Source organism: Cnephaeus nilssonii (assembly GCF_951640355.1).
Source record: "Cnephaeus nilssonii genome assembly, chromosome: 1".
NCBI lineage: Eukaryota > Metazoa > Chordata > Mammalia > Chiroptera > Vespertilionidae > Cnephaeus > Cnephaeus nilssonii.
In genome coordinates, this window is record NC_137072.1 from 110,486,951 (window position 1) to 110,500,412 (window position 13,462).

The 13,462-nt window shown below is 47.3% G+C and overlaps 1 protein-coding gene across 5 annotated transcripts in view; it reads left to right on the forward strand.

Moving 5' to 3' along the window:
- PROM1 (prominin 1) overlaps positions 1–13,462 on the forward strand; it is a 94,290-nt gene that overhangs the window by 47,499 nt on the left and 33,329 nt on the right. For all 5 annotated transcript variants that reach the window (XM_079792644.1, XM_079792642.1, XM_079792643.1 and 2 more), the window contains 5 exons: positions 1,191–1,311; positions 3,493–3,556; positions 4,499–4,588; positions 9,142–9,359; positions 12,431–12,505. In XM_079792644.1, coding sequence (XP_079648770.1) covers positions 1,191–1,311; positions 3,493–3,556; positions 4,499–4,588; positions 9,142–9,359; positions 12,431–12,505 — 568 coding nt within the window. The remainder of the gene's footprint in view (positions 1–1,190; positions 1,312–3,492; positions 3,557–4,498; positions 4,589–9,141; positions 9,360–12,430; positions 12,506–13,462) is intronic.

Sequence of the window (13,462 nt, forward strand, 5' to 3'; positions counted from 1 at the left end):
GACTTTGTTCTATCCTTACCTTCTCTTTTGAATGGTTGCAAACTTAACAGTTTTGTTACTGACTTCTGTAGGAAAATTGGTCTGTTGTTATGTTTATGTAATTCTTTACTGCCACCTAGTGGCTAAGTTTAGCAAAGCCTTGGCAATTAGCCATTTTTAAATGTGACATTTCCATGTTCTAACTAAGGCTTTGACATAAAAACAAACTGATTGGTCAAATTAATTTAAGTCAGGAGATTGTTAGTAACTAGTCAACATTAAAAGCCCCCAGAATGATTAAATGTAGACCATTTTTTGGCTTGAAAAATGTGTTGTATTTTCATGTAGCGGAGCCTTTCAAATAGTGTTTTTGAAAATCTTTATTGAAGTATATTTTCCACGATGAAAAGTGTCCCTGGCATAAATACATATTCATGAGTTTCTATGAAGTGAACACACCAATTACATCATTATCTACCTCTCCCCAAATATAACCACGACTTTAAGCAGCATCACTCAGCATGGTTCTGTGCTTTATGTAAAATGGCATGGCAAGGCATGTACATTATTCACAGCTTTTATACAGCATTGTACGGCTAAAGTGACTCATGTTTCTTTTCAACCCAGACAATACAAAAACTAACAGAGACAATTAGAGGAACCACAACTGATAGAAAGCCCAAAGCGGTCTTATCATTTTGGTATTTTGCCTAATAGTCTTTTTTGGGGGGAGCAGAGGTATGTGTGTGTGTTTGTGTGTGTGTGTGTGTGTGTGTGTGTGTGTGTGTGTGTGTGTGTGAGCTGCACGGGAGGGTGTGTACCTGCAATCACATCTGTACGGAACACAACTATTGCACACGCTGCTGCCTTGTACCCTTGGTCAGTTACTGTTTCCCTCGCAGTTTATCATGAACATTGTTCCATTTATTCGATTCACTATTTACCAGAAGAGTGCATCTCACCTGGCTCTGTGTCTTCCCTGAGCAGACGGGGTCCTGCTCTGTGGCCCATGTGGTGGTGGTGGTGGGTGGATCATGGGATCAGGGCCGGAGGCTGCAGCAGTGGAGGGAGGGGTTGCCTGGGAAGGAGGGTCCTGTCCCTCTCGGGCCCTGCTCAGGGCCCTGCCCCTCCCCGTCAGCGTGCTGCCTGCACCTGGCCATCCACCGCAGGCACCCGGAAATGCTCCTCCTTCTCCTGTGCTTTCCCCACAGCATTGGTATCATCTATGGTTTTGCGGCAAACCACTACCTCAGGACTCACATCAGAGAGACCAATAAACTGGCCGACAGCAATTTCAGAGACCTGAGGACTCTCCTGAATGTGACTGGACCGGTAAGAGCCCAGTCTGTGTATCCCATGGTGTTTGGTGTTTGGGGCCTTTCGGAGTTCCTGTGTCTATTTGAAATCTCAGTCAGACCTTCTGGAAACCCACGAATCAATGTAGACAGGTGTCATCTTTCAATGTTGTAGATGAAGAAATAAATGCCAAGCACGTGATGTCTAAAACAGTTCAAAAGCATGATTTCAAAATTGATGTCATTTTATTTTATTTTATTAAGGTAACATAAAATATACAGTAGCACACATCATAAAAGTGCTTAACCATTCTAAGGGTCTCAGGATTTTTTTTTTTAATAGAAAAAAATCTTTGGGTGCATTATCCTTCACTTTTTGGCAGTGTAGTTAACGCTCCACTGTTTTGCATGAAGTTACCTTTGTCATGAAAGCTTTGTTCTTTATAAATATCCATTTGCTAATATCTATATAGATTAGGGAGTGGACCCACACGTGCACCTGCACGCACACACACACACACACACACACACACACACACACACACACGTTGTCTTTGGGGACCGGGAACATGATGCCCGAAGGCACCTTTTTCTATGCCCCAGTAACACATTGATGACTTGCCTATTCAGAACATTGATTTACAAAATGTCTGAGCAGACATTAGCCTGCAAATACGTCGCTGAGCTCAGGGTCCCAGCTGGAGAGAAGCGTGCGCACATTGGATTTGGTCATAGGAGCCCGCGGAACCCACCGTGTCCTCACACAGCACGCGTTCTTCACCTGTCGCGCAGCCTGAAAAGCACTCACGTTAAATATTGTACTAGTTTTGAAATATGCGGCTGGAACTAAAAGGCACTTTTAAATATGGAGATGAGAGAAGCTCATTTTATCCATCACTTGACAGCATTGCACAGAGGGAAGTGTTTCGTTTCCCCAATCTGTGAATAAAAATTCATAACGTTTTCACCTGTCACTCTAAAAACTCCAAAGGGAACCCCTTTTTCCCTAAAATGTTGGCAAAATTAAATACGTAGCAGTCGTGGCTGGTGTACGTTGGGGCTGCTTTCATAAAGTTGGGAGGGTAATGAACTGTTACGACTTTCGGGGAAGTGTGTCTACTTCAGAATCCACGAGGAGCTTTAAGGAAGGCTTTAAAAAACAGAGCAGAAAATGTATACAGTCATTTTGCAGAGAAAACAGGCCTGGCCCCGAGCAACGAGCTATTTACCCTTACTCTGGCAGCTGGAGGAGGTTGGCGGCAGTTATTGAGCACAACAGCATGGGGTGAGGGTGTGGGGAGGCCACCAGGACCAAGATGGCAGAGCAAGCAGCCCCCACAGGCAGCTCAGGACCAGGCCTGGCTATAGGGGCCCCCTGGTGGCCCCAGATTCTCTGCCATCCCCTTTCAGAGGCGGGTCTGTCCACACCCATCGAACCGGGGCTGCCTCCGTGACTTGCTTTGACCAAAAGAACTCAGCAGACGGACAGACGTGGCCTTGTGCTAGTGTCGGGCTTAAGCTTCCCACGGCCCTGAGCCTCCAGCCCTGTTCTCTCACTGCCCGGACCACAGTGAAAACACCCAGGCTGGACCCTTGGGAAACGAGAGGCCACGTGGAGGGAGCAGCCCCTGTGTCCCAGCCACGTGGTCTCCGCCCGACCAGCCACAGAGCCACTGCCCAGCATCCTGAGAAATAAGGAATCCTGTTTCTTAAGCCAACACGCTGTGGGGTACTGTTAAGAAGTCTGGGTGTCAGAAAACGTAAACATCTCCAAGAACCTACTTCCTTTTGAAAAATGTTCTGGTTCGAGATAATTTTTTTAAAATATTTTTGTTCATTTCAGAGAGGAAAGGAGAGGGAGAGAGAGAGAGAAAAACATCCATGATGAGAGAGAATCATTGATTGGCTGCCTCCTGCAAGCCCCACACTGGGGATGGAGCCCGAAACCTGGGCATGTGCCCTGACCAGGAATTGAACCTGTGACCTCCTGGTTCATAGGTTGATGTTCAACCACTGAGCCACACCGGCCAGATTCGGGATAATTTTTGTATGTTAGATCTCTTTTTTATTGTGGTTTTGGACTTTAGATGAGACAGTTTCGTGTTATTTTATTTATTTTTACTGAATTTATTGGGGCGGCCTTGTTTAATAAAAGTATAGAGGTCTCAGGTGTACAATTCTAGAACACATCATCTGTATTTTATTTATTTTGTTTTAGCAATTGAACTACGTGCTGGCCCAGTACACCACCACGAAGAAAAGGGCCTTCTCAGATCTGGACAGTAAGTGACATTGCCAGTTGCCTCGAGTTTTTCGTGTGGGCTTGTTTTGGCTGGAGGTTGTGACGGCCACCTCCCCTAAAACACAGACTCAGGTGAACGATGCTATTTCTACCATTTCTGTGTGAAAGGAGGGGAAAACAGGAAAGTCCTTCCCTAGAGTTAGTGCCAGTTTGCAGTGTGTTGCTCAGGATGGAAACCTAGCCTTCATGGTGAGAATGCTTTTATTTCGTTGCAGTCACAAGGGCCTGTCCTCCATGGCCCAGGAGCAGGAGGGGTGGGTCTCTGTCAGGTTCCTTGTTGAAGACAGAAATAAGCCCCAGAGAAGCCAGGGGACTTTGGAAGCCGTGGGGGGGGGGGGGGGGGGGAGCTGCTCCTCCCTGCGGGCCCACAAGCAGCTCCCAGGCAGCCTTGCGCAGCGGTTCTCAGCCTGGGCCTGTGTGCTCCCTGGCCACGTTTGGCAACATCCAGGGACATTTCTGGTTGTCCAGCTGGGTGAGGGGGGGGTCGGCAGGGGTACTGGCCTCTGTTGGTAGAGACCAAGGATGCCACTACAAATCCCACAATGCACAGGACAAACAGCCTCCTCAGCAAAGAACTAGGCAGCCCCTCGTGGCAATGGTGCCACGGTTGAGGGACCCTGGTCTGGCCAGAGGCATCAGGGCCACCAGCACTCGCAGCTCAAGATGATGAAGGCCGTGCTCCTAGTGTCGCGAAATACTGAATCTCTGCCGATTCATTTCTCACGGGTCACAGTAGGTGCGGGGACTCTGAAAAGCCTCAACACCCAACCCAGGTCTAGAATAAAAGTGGGATTTCACGGCGGGAGAGACCAAAGGTGATTCTCTAGGCACAACACCCTGCGTGGCCGAGAGCAGGAGTGGGACACGGGCAGGAAGGACACGGGGCACCCCTCACATTCCCTCATGCCTGTTTTGCATTTAGATATTAAGATATTGCTAGGAGGCGACATTCAGGATCACCTCATACCCCAGGGGTTCATCGTTCTTGATGACGTCAAGCACATGGCAGAAGGTGAGTGCCGGGACAGGCAGAAGTGCTGGAGGGAATGTTCCCCCGAAAGCTCGAAGGCTCTGGCTTCCCAGTCTCCCTTTCCCTCTCCTGGGTTTCCCTCTGGTGGCCGGGGCGACCGCCACCGCCTGTGCTCTTGCAAAGGGGCGGGCAGGGCATACCAGTGGCAGATGGGGCATAATAATCGTGTTTATTTTTTCCTCTATTTTTTTTTCTTCTTTTAAATCTTTGTTGTTGAACGTATCACATATGTCCCCCTGCCCCTTTATTTACTCATTGACCTCTTCTCTATATAGTGCTTTTTTTAAAGCTTGTGTCACAGTCATCATACTGATGGTCTACGGGCCACTTGAAACAATAGTGGCAAATGGACAGGAGCAGGCACCTGTTTCTGTTGGTGATGTTATTGGCACGCAGGCGAGCTCACCGGTTTGGGCGACATCCGTGGCTGCGTTCACTGTAGGATGCAGAGGTGGTGACAGCAGGGACACGGCGCCCACAGAGCCTGGGATATTTACTGTCTAACCTTCCCAGAAAAGCTAGTTGGCTACTGCTATCAACGATGAGTAGCCGATGGAATTTTAGGTTTTGGGGTCTATTGATTACTCCTTTTTTAAAACAAAACAAGTTTTTATTGATTTTTAGAGAGAGGGGAAGGGAGAAAGATAGAGAGATAGGAACATCATCAATAAGCTGCCTCCCTCAGGCCCCACCACTGGGAATCAAGCCCAAAACCCAGGCATGTGCCTTGACTGGGAATCGAACTGTGAACTTCTGGTTCATAGGCCGATGTTTAACCACTGGGTTACACCCGCCAGGCTTGATTACTCTCTTTCCTTTGCCCCCGAAAGAACAAGTTCTGTAAAGTGAAAATATACATAATATATTCAAAGTCACCACAGTCGACGGTGTAAGTGAACAGATATACTGATTTTAATAAACTGCAACTTAAAAAAACAACCTCCCAGGCCCATCCAGATGTTGAGAAACTGTCTGTGCTATGTGCCAGGTGCTCACAACTCTGTGGGTGGGTGCCGTCACCTGCCTTTTACCAGCTCAGTACAGTAAAAGCCCAGAGACGATTTATCTAGTTCAAGGTCAGGGCGCTGGGAAGAGGTGGAGCTGGGACTCAGACCCCAGTCTGGTGATAAAGCCTGCGCTGCCCGGACCAGCCCAGATGGCGTTTGGGTCCACTCGGGAGTGTGAAGATGTAGGGCTGCTCCATGCCGTCCAAGGCAAGACCTCACAGTGTCACGGGAGGAAGCGTTAGGAATGTGGGGTCAAGAACCAGTGTGCCCATGGGAGGACACCAGGCGGGTGTCCCACGCCCCTTGTGAGTTGTGCACTTGGAATATTTATCTGTCAAGATCTCTTCCAGCTCCCAGACTCTGAATGGCCCAGTCGGCGTGGTTCAGTGGTTGAGCGTCAACCTATGAATCAGGAGGTCACAGTTTGATTCCTGGTCAGGGTGATTCTCCAGGCACCACACCCTGAGTGGCCGAGAGCAGGAGTGGGACAAGGGCAGGAAGGACATGGGATACCCCTCCTTGATATATCTGAAATCAATAATAATAATAATAATAATATATATGTATGTGTATATATATATATATCTGAAATCAATAATAATATATATATGTATGTGTGTGTGTATATATATATATATATATATATATATATATATATATATTTTTTTTTTTTTTTTTAACAAGTGGATGCCATGTGGTTGGTGAGGAGCCTGACTTTTGCCCCGTGGTTTGGCCAAGTTTTAATATTTGAATTGTAATTCTCTTTGGATCAAAGGCAATTAAAACACATTCATTTTCCTCTCCAGTGCCTCCTGCATTGGTATTAAAGTCCTATTATTGTGTAGTCGGGCCAAATAAGTGAACCTTTAGCCTCGGGTGTTGCCTGGGCTGTTTAAAATGTGCTTAATAAACTGCCTCAGCAATATTTTTTCTAAACATTCTCAGCAGCCTTACGCGTTTAGTAGCCTCTGGAGAGAGCAGCAACATGCAAAGTTATTTGCGCAAATCACCCCTGAGCTGCCCGTCGGGATCTGTAAAGGCAGTGCGCTGTGAGCTGGCAAAATGTTAATGAACTAAAGTGGAGAACCTGAAATCTCTTTCACTGACTTCAGACACACGATGCGGGTGATCTTGGCAGGCCTGGCATGACTCGCAGCGTTCTAACCCACTGGATGTTTTACAGACATAAAATGCCTGGAAACCCTGGGGAAAAAATATGTATATTTATACCTCAGTCCTCAGAATGGTACCCATAACCCAGAATGTCTATAGATGGTGCCCAGCCGGACACGTGTTCTCTGGGCCACCAGTTTATGTTACCATCCATCACTTTTTGTTGTTGCCGTTTGTTTCTAGCCTTAAAATAACTTTCCTTGAAGTCAAAGTGCACAGGTAAACAGTGAGAGTTAACCACACACGGTGAAGACGAGAGGTGTGTGTGTGTTGTGTGATGTGAGTGTGTTCGGGTGTGCTCTTGTGCTTTCTGTTGTGTGTTTCTAGTGGCAGCCGTGTTCCCTGTTTCTTGTTTTGCTATGGTAGCTGTTTATTGAGTCTCTAATGTGAGCGGGTACCAGCTCCATCCTTTGCTGGTAATTCTGGGAGGGAGGTGGAAGACACGAGACACCAAGGCCCAGAGATGAGAAACCGGTAAAGCCTTGAATATTGTGATGGCCTCAAATGTTGTTCCGCTACACCCAGAGCACCATTCAAGAGAGAAGACTGTTTGGAGCAGACTTTAAGGTTTGCTGTGCAGACGAGGAGATGGAATTTGGGACCCAGGGTCATACAGTTCCACCCGGGGAGCCTCCCAGGTCTCATCAAAGCTGAGGTTCCAACGTGGAGACATGGGCAATGCCATCTCCTGAGAGCAAACCTGCTAGGCACAGCCTAGAACGACAGACTCTCCTAGAGACCAGGAGACGACCCAACCAGCTTTCTCCGTTACAGACGAGGAAAAAGAGGCCCCCAGAGGTGGGGGAGTTGGCCAGGGGTGCTGTTACACGGTAGGAGCAGAACTGGGATCAGATGAGACCTCAAACTACTTTTGATTCCACCACATGGAACTATTAAAGTGTGTGTGTGTGTGTGTGTGTGTGTGTGTGTGTGTGTGTGTGTGTTGTTGTTGTTGTTGTTGTTGTTGTTGTGTTAGCACTCACGCTCATGTGGTAGCCCAGGAAAGTTGGGGAAACGCATTTTCAAGGGCATTCCCCCTTTCCTAGCAACACCCGCACTCCGCCAGGTGTTTTGTGAGCCTGGAAGACCTACTCGCTCAGAAGAAGACCCTGCCCTCTATTTAAATCCCCCACCATGTCCTGCTGGGGCTGTAAGTCACTGTGAAAAGACCTGTAATCTGCTGCTTCCCTGGTCATGAGTGTGGAGCTCTATGCACCAGAGAAGTCAGGGTTGCAAACAAGTATTAGGGATTTCCGTGTCTAAGGATGTGTTCCAGGCTGCGGGGTCCCCAAAATAAGACAGATGGTCTCCCTGCCATCGAGGAGGCTCAGTCGGGTCCTTCTCATCTCCACATTTCCTGATGAGCATGCTGGTGGTGTCAGCATTTGAGGAAACTGCCGGCAAAATGTTCAGGATTCAGCCCTGACCGGTTTGGCTCAGTGGATAGAGCGTCAGCCTGCGGACTGAAGTGTCCCAGGTTTGATTCAGTCAAGGGCATGTACCTTGGTTGTGGGCACATCCCCAGTAGGGAGTGTGCAGGAGGCAGCTGATAGATGTTTCTCTCTCATTGATGTTTCCAACTCTCTATCCCTCTCCCTTCTTCTCTGTAAAAAATCAATAAAATATATAGTTAAAAAAATGTTCAGGATTCAGCTTCTAGTTACATGGCCTGTGCATAGGGAAGCCTGGGTCTGTACCCAGACCTGCCTGAATCCAAAACCATGCTCTTCCCTGTTCCTCCGTGCTTATTTCCAGCTCTTTGAATAGCCACAGCGAAAGGTAGGTGAAAACTGCTTGGGGGTGGAGATGCTAGCTGGTCTGGGCTGTCCTCTTTTAAAATTTTTTTTTTTTTAAATTGGTTTCAGAGAGAGGAAGGGCGAGGGAGAGGTAGAAACATCAATGATGAGAGAGAATCATCGATCAGCTGCCTCCTGCACACCCCACACTGGGGATCGAGCCTGCAACCCGGGCATGTGCCCTGACTGGGAATTGAACCGTGACCTCTTGGTTCATAGGTCGATGGTTAACCACTGAGCCAGGTCGGCTGGGGCCGGGCTGGCCTCTTCAAGGCCTGGTGATGCTGGGGCAGCAACACCTTTTTCTGAGGCTGCCACGCCCTGTCCAGTGGTTACCGCCACACCCAGATGTCCCCATTGAGTCCCCCAAGCGTGAAGGCTGAGCTGGTTGCAGGGGCTGGCAGAGGAGCCAGCAGTGGCAGGCTGTCCCGCGGGCTGGGGGGCTGGGGGGCGGGGGGGGGGCGGGATCCCAGGAGCACTTCTGAGATCTGTAGATGGGAAGTTACTGCCGCAGCAGCTTGTGGGTGCCTCTGCCCTGAAGCAGACTGTGTTCCCGCAGAGATCCAAGAGACCAGTGAACTCCTGATGATCGTGAACAAAGACTTATGGGAGCTGACGAAATTGATGGAAGAGATCTACAAAAGCCTGCGGGACGTGAAAAGCGACCTGGAACGGTCCCTCAAGGACCCCGTGTGCAACCTATCCTCTGAGAGTGCCAAGTGCAATTTCATCAGAATGTCTCTGGGCCAGCTGGACAACAACATCAACCTGCGCCAGGTGAGGGGGCGACCTCGTCGCGTGCGGGGCAGGGTCTTTGGGCAGCTGGGCAGGGCTCCGTGTGGGTGCCTGCCCCGGTGCACAGCGCCTGGGCTCTGTCCGCCTTCCCAGCACCTAATCATCACTGGAATGGCCGCAGTCGGGGGAGAAGTAGTAGGAAGCCCCTTCTTGAGAGTTGTCCAATTGGACAAAACAGCAAAATGAACTCAACTTAAAAAAAGAAGAAAAGGAAGCAGAATGCATTTTTTTAAAAATTCTTTATTTTTTAAAGTATTACATAAATCTCCTTTTTCCCCCATTGACCTCTCCCTAGCCGCTCCTACCCTCCAGCACATGCCCTCACCCCCCTACTGTCTGTGTCCATTGGTTATGCTCATATGTATGCATGCAAGTCCTTTAGTTGATCTCTCACCCCCTGCCTTTCCTCTTGGGTTGGACGGTCTGCTCGATGCTTCTATGACTCTGGCTCTATTTTTGTTCATCACTTTATGTTGTTCATTATATTCCACAAATGAGTGAGATCATGTGATAAATATCTTTCTCCGACTGGCTTATTTCGCTTAGCATAATGTTCTTCAGTTCCATCCATGCTGTTGCAAATGGTAAGAATTCCTTCTTTTTTACCTCAGCATACTATTCCATTGTGTAGATGTACCACAGCCTTTTAATTCACTCATCTGCTGATGGGCACTTAGGCTGTTTCCAAATCTTAGCTGTTGTAAATTGTGCTATGAATATAGGGGTGCATATATCTTTTCTGATTGGTGTTTCTGATTTCTTGGGATATATTCCTACAAGTGGGATTACTGGGTCAAATGGAAGTTCCATTTTTAATTTTTTGAGGAAACTCCATATTTTTTTCCATAGTGGCTGCACCAGTCTGCATTCCCACCAGCAATGCATGAGGGTTCCTTTTTCTCCACATCCTCACCAGCACTTGTCCAGAATGCATTTTTATAAACCTTTAAAAGCTAAACTGTATTTTGGGATGATGTGCCTGGTATAGTGACTACATGTGCCTAAATATAAAGTAATTTCTCATATTCCCAAAGAAAAGATTAGGTAAAAGAATTTGGAGCATCTTGAATTTACAGAGTTCTGGAATATAGATAAAATAATCATATCTGCTCATGGTCTTTACTTTATCGAGATATTGATATAGATACACACCACATTGGCATAAATCAGTATTTTAATTTAGCTGCATTTTTCTCATTTTCATATTTCATGCATCAGTTTTACTTCACATTCAGCATCTGTGTTTTCATAGCTACTACAGTCACTTTCGTCATCATCAAACAGTCTTTTAGAGCTCACGATCTGCACTGGCACTTAAATTGAGTCCTTTTTGGGAAATGTTTTATTCTGACAAATTTTCAAACATGCAGAAAGTCTGCTAGAATGGTACCAGGAAGCCCTGTCTACACCCTTTACCCAGATGATCCACCACTTGTCAACATTTGCTTGATCATATTATTTTATCCACTTATCTACTTACTAGAATCCTGGTGCACGAAATTCATGCACTGGGGGCGGTGGGGGGGGGGGTCCCTCAGCCCAGCCTGCACCCTCTCCAATCTGGGACCCCTCAGGGGATGTCCGACTGCCCCCACAGGGATGGGGCCTACACCGGCAGTTGGACATCCCTCTCGCAATCTGAGACCGCTGGCTCCTAACCACTTGCCTGCCTACCAGCTGGATCACCACCTAACTGCTCCCCTGCCAGCCTGATGGCCCCCAACTGCCCTCCCCTGCCAGCCTCATGGCCCCCAACTGCCCTTCCCTGCTGGCCTGATCACCCCTAACCTCTGCCTTGGCCCCCACCACCATGGCTTTGTCCGGAAGGAAGTCAGATGGTAGGAAGATGTCTGGTCTCTCGGTCTAATTAGCATATTACCCTTTTATTAGTATAGATGTATCCATCATCTGTCTAGGTATATTGTCATATATATGCATAAAGTGATGGGCATTTTGTTCTTTTCTCAGTTGTTTGCAGGAAAGTTGCAGGCATTATGCCCTTTTACCCCTAAATATTTCCTGACCTTACATAGTAAATAAGACCATTATCAATGTGAGGACATATACCATTGACCTACTCCTACCATCTAACCCACAGTGTATATTCAGATTTTTCCAATTTTCCTCAAATTGCCTCTTTTTCTCATTCAGTCTAAGGTCCAGTCCAGGATCACATGTGGTCTTTGGTTTTCATGTTTCTTTAGTTTCTTCAATCTGAGACAGTGTCTGAGTCTATCTTTTTCTTATGACGTTAACCTTTTAAATATATATATATTTGTAATGATTTCAGAGAGGAAGGGAAAAGGAGAGAGAGAGATAGAAACATCAGTGATGAGAGAGAATCATTGATCAGCTGCCTTCTGCACACCCCCGACTGGGGATCAGCCCACAACCGGGCATGTGCCCTTGACCGGAATCAAACCCAGGATCCTTCAGTCCACAGGCCAATGCTCTATCCACTGAGCAAAACCAGCTAGGACTACATTGACATTTTTTAAGACTACAGGCATTTATTATACAGAATGACCTTCAATTTATGTTTGTCTGATGTTCCCTCATAATTAGATTTAAAGTATGTACATTTGTCAAGATATCACAAAAGTGATACTGTGTTCTCGGTATACCGTGTCGGGAGGCATGGGATATTTGTCTCGGTATTGGTAAGACACAGGACCCTTTAAATCCATGCATGATATAAAATGAAAAATGTATTCCAGACCATGCACCGAGAGAACCACGGACTGTATTACTTTTAAATGTGTTTTTGAAAAGGTTGTTTATTCAACAGTATTCACTACCTGAAATCGGAGGTCACACCTATTCAGTCTGTGTTAAATTTCCCTCCCTCCTGAGGCAGGAGACCTCCCCCATCTAAAATTAGTGCTTTATACAGGCCATTCTGAGCTAAATGTGTTTTCCCCACACAGTACTCTGTTGTTCACAAGAAATATAGATCATACCCTACAATATAGAGGCCTTGGAACGTGGATATAAGATGACAAGAGATTTGGCGGGTAACCACCTTGCCTTATGTTTTGTTTTACACATTTTAGCTCCAAATTTTGGATGAACAAGTTGATCGCGTTAAAGCTGTTCTTCAGACAAATCTATCCAGCCTGGTCCAAATGGTATGTTATCTGGGAAACATACAGTAGCTTATTTTAAAGAGTAGACTAATGCGTACGAAAACAGGTAACAGCGGAAAAGCAGTGAGATTCTGGAGAGGGGTTGCCAAGAAGGGTGAGCAGGGCAGCTTGGTCACCTCTGAGGGGACAGTTGGGATGTTTTATGTCATCGATGCTGCTAGGCTGCAGTGGAACCTGGGGGCACCCTAAACCTCACCAAGTTTACAACTTGGATTGTACTGCCATAAAAGGGTATCATAGGCTGGGCGGCTGTTCACGGCAAACATTTACGTATTTCTCCCAGTTCCAGTGGCGGGAATTCTGCCATCAGGACGCCAGCATGTCCGGGATCCGGTGAGAGACCCCGTCTGGGTGGCAGGCAGTCATTTCCCACTGGGTCCTTGTCACCCGATCCTTCTCCTCACCTGGCAGGGAGCTCCCTGGGGCTCCTGTATAAGGGCCCCAAGCTCATTCACCGGGCTTCACTCTCCTGACTTCATCACCCCCAGAGGTCCACCTCCTAATACTATCACTCTGGGGGGTGGGATTTCAGCATTTGCATTTTAGGGGCGACGCAGACCTTGCGTTTAGTACAGGTTACAATCGCTGCAGTGTTCCCAGGCAGGTGGCGACACACACCATCTGACACACAGAAACACAAGTGAAGCCCCTTCCAGGGAAGAGGCTGGATATTTCCTTGAGTGACTTGGGAAAGAAGGACATTTTCCTGCCACGGATTTAGCCTCCAAGCGACCTGGCTGGGCAAGGCTGTCTTTGTTTTTTCGTTTGTGCCTCACTACAATGTGTATTCTCTGGAAGCTGGGCTTTAGGACATTATTGTTTTCTGTGAGCCTAGATCCCCAATTTCACGTGGTGATTGCATTGGAAAAGAAGATGCTATTTTAGAAATGCGTGGGTATGGGTTATCTGTGAATTTACATCTGCACATGGTACATTGTA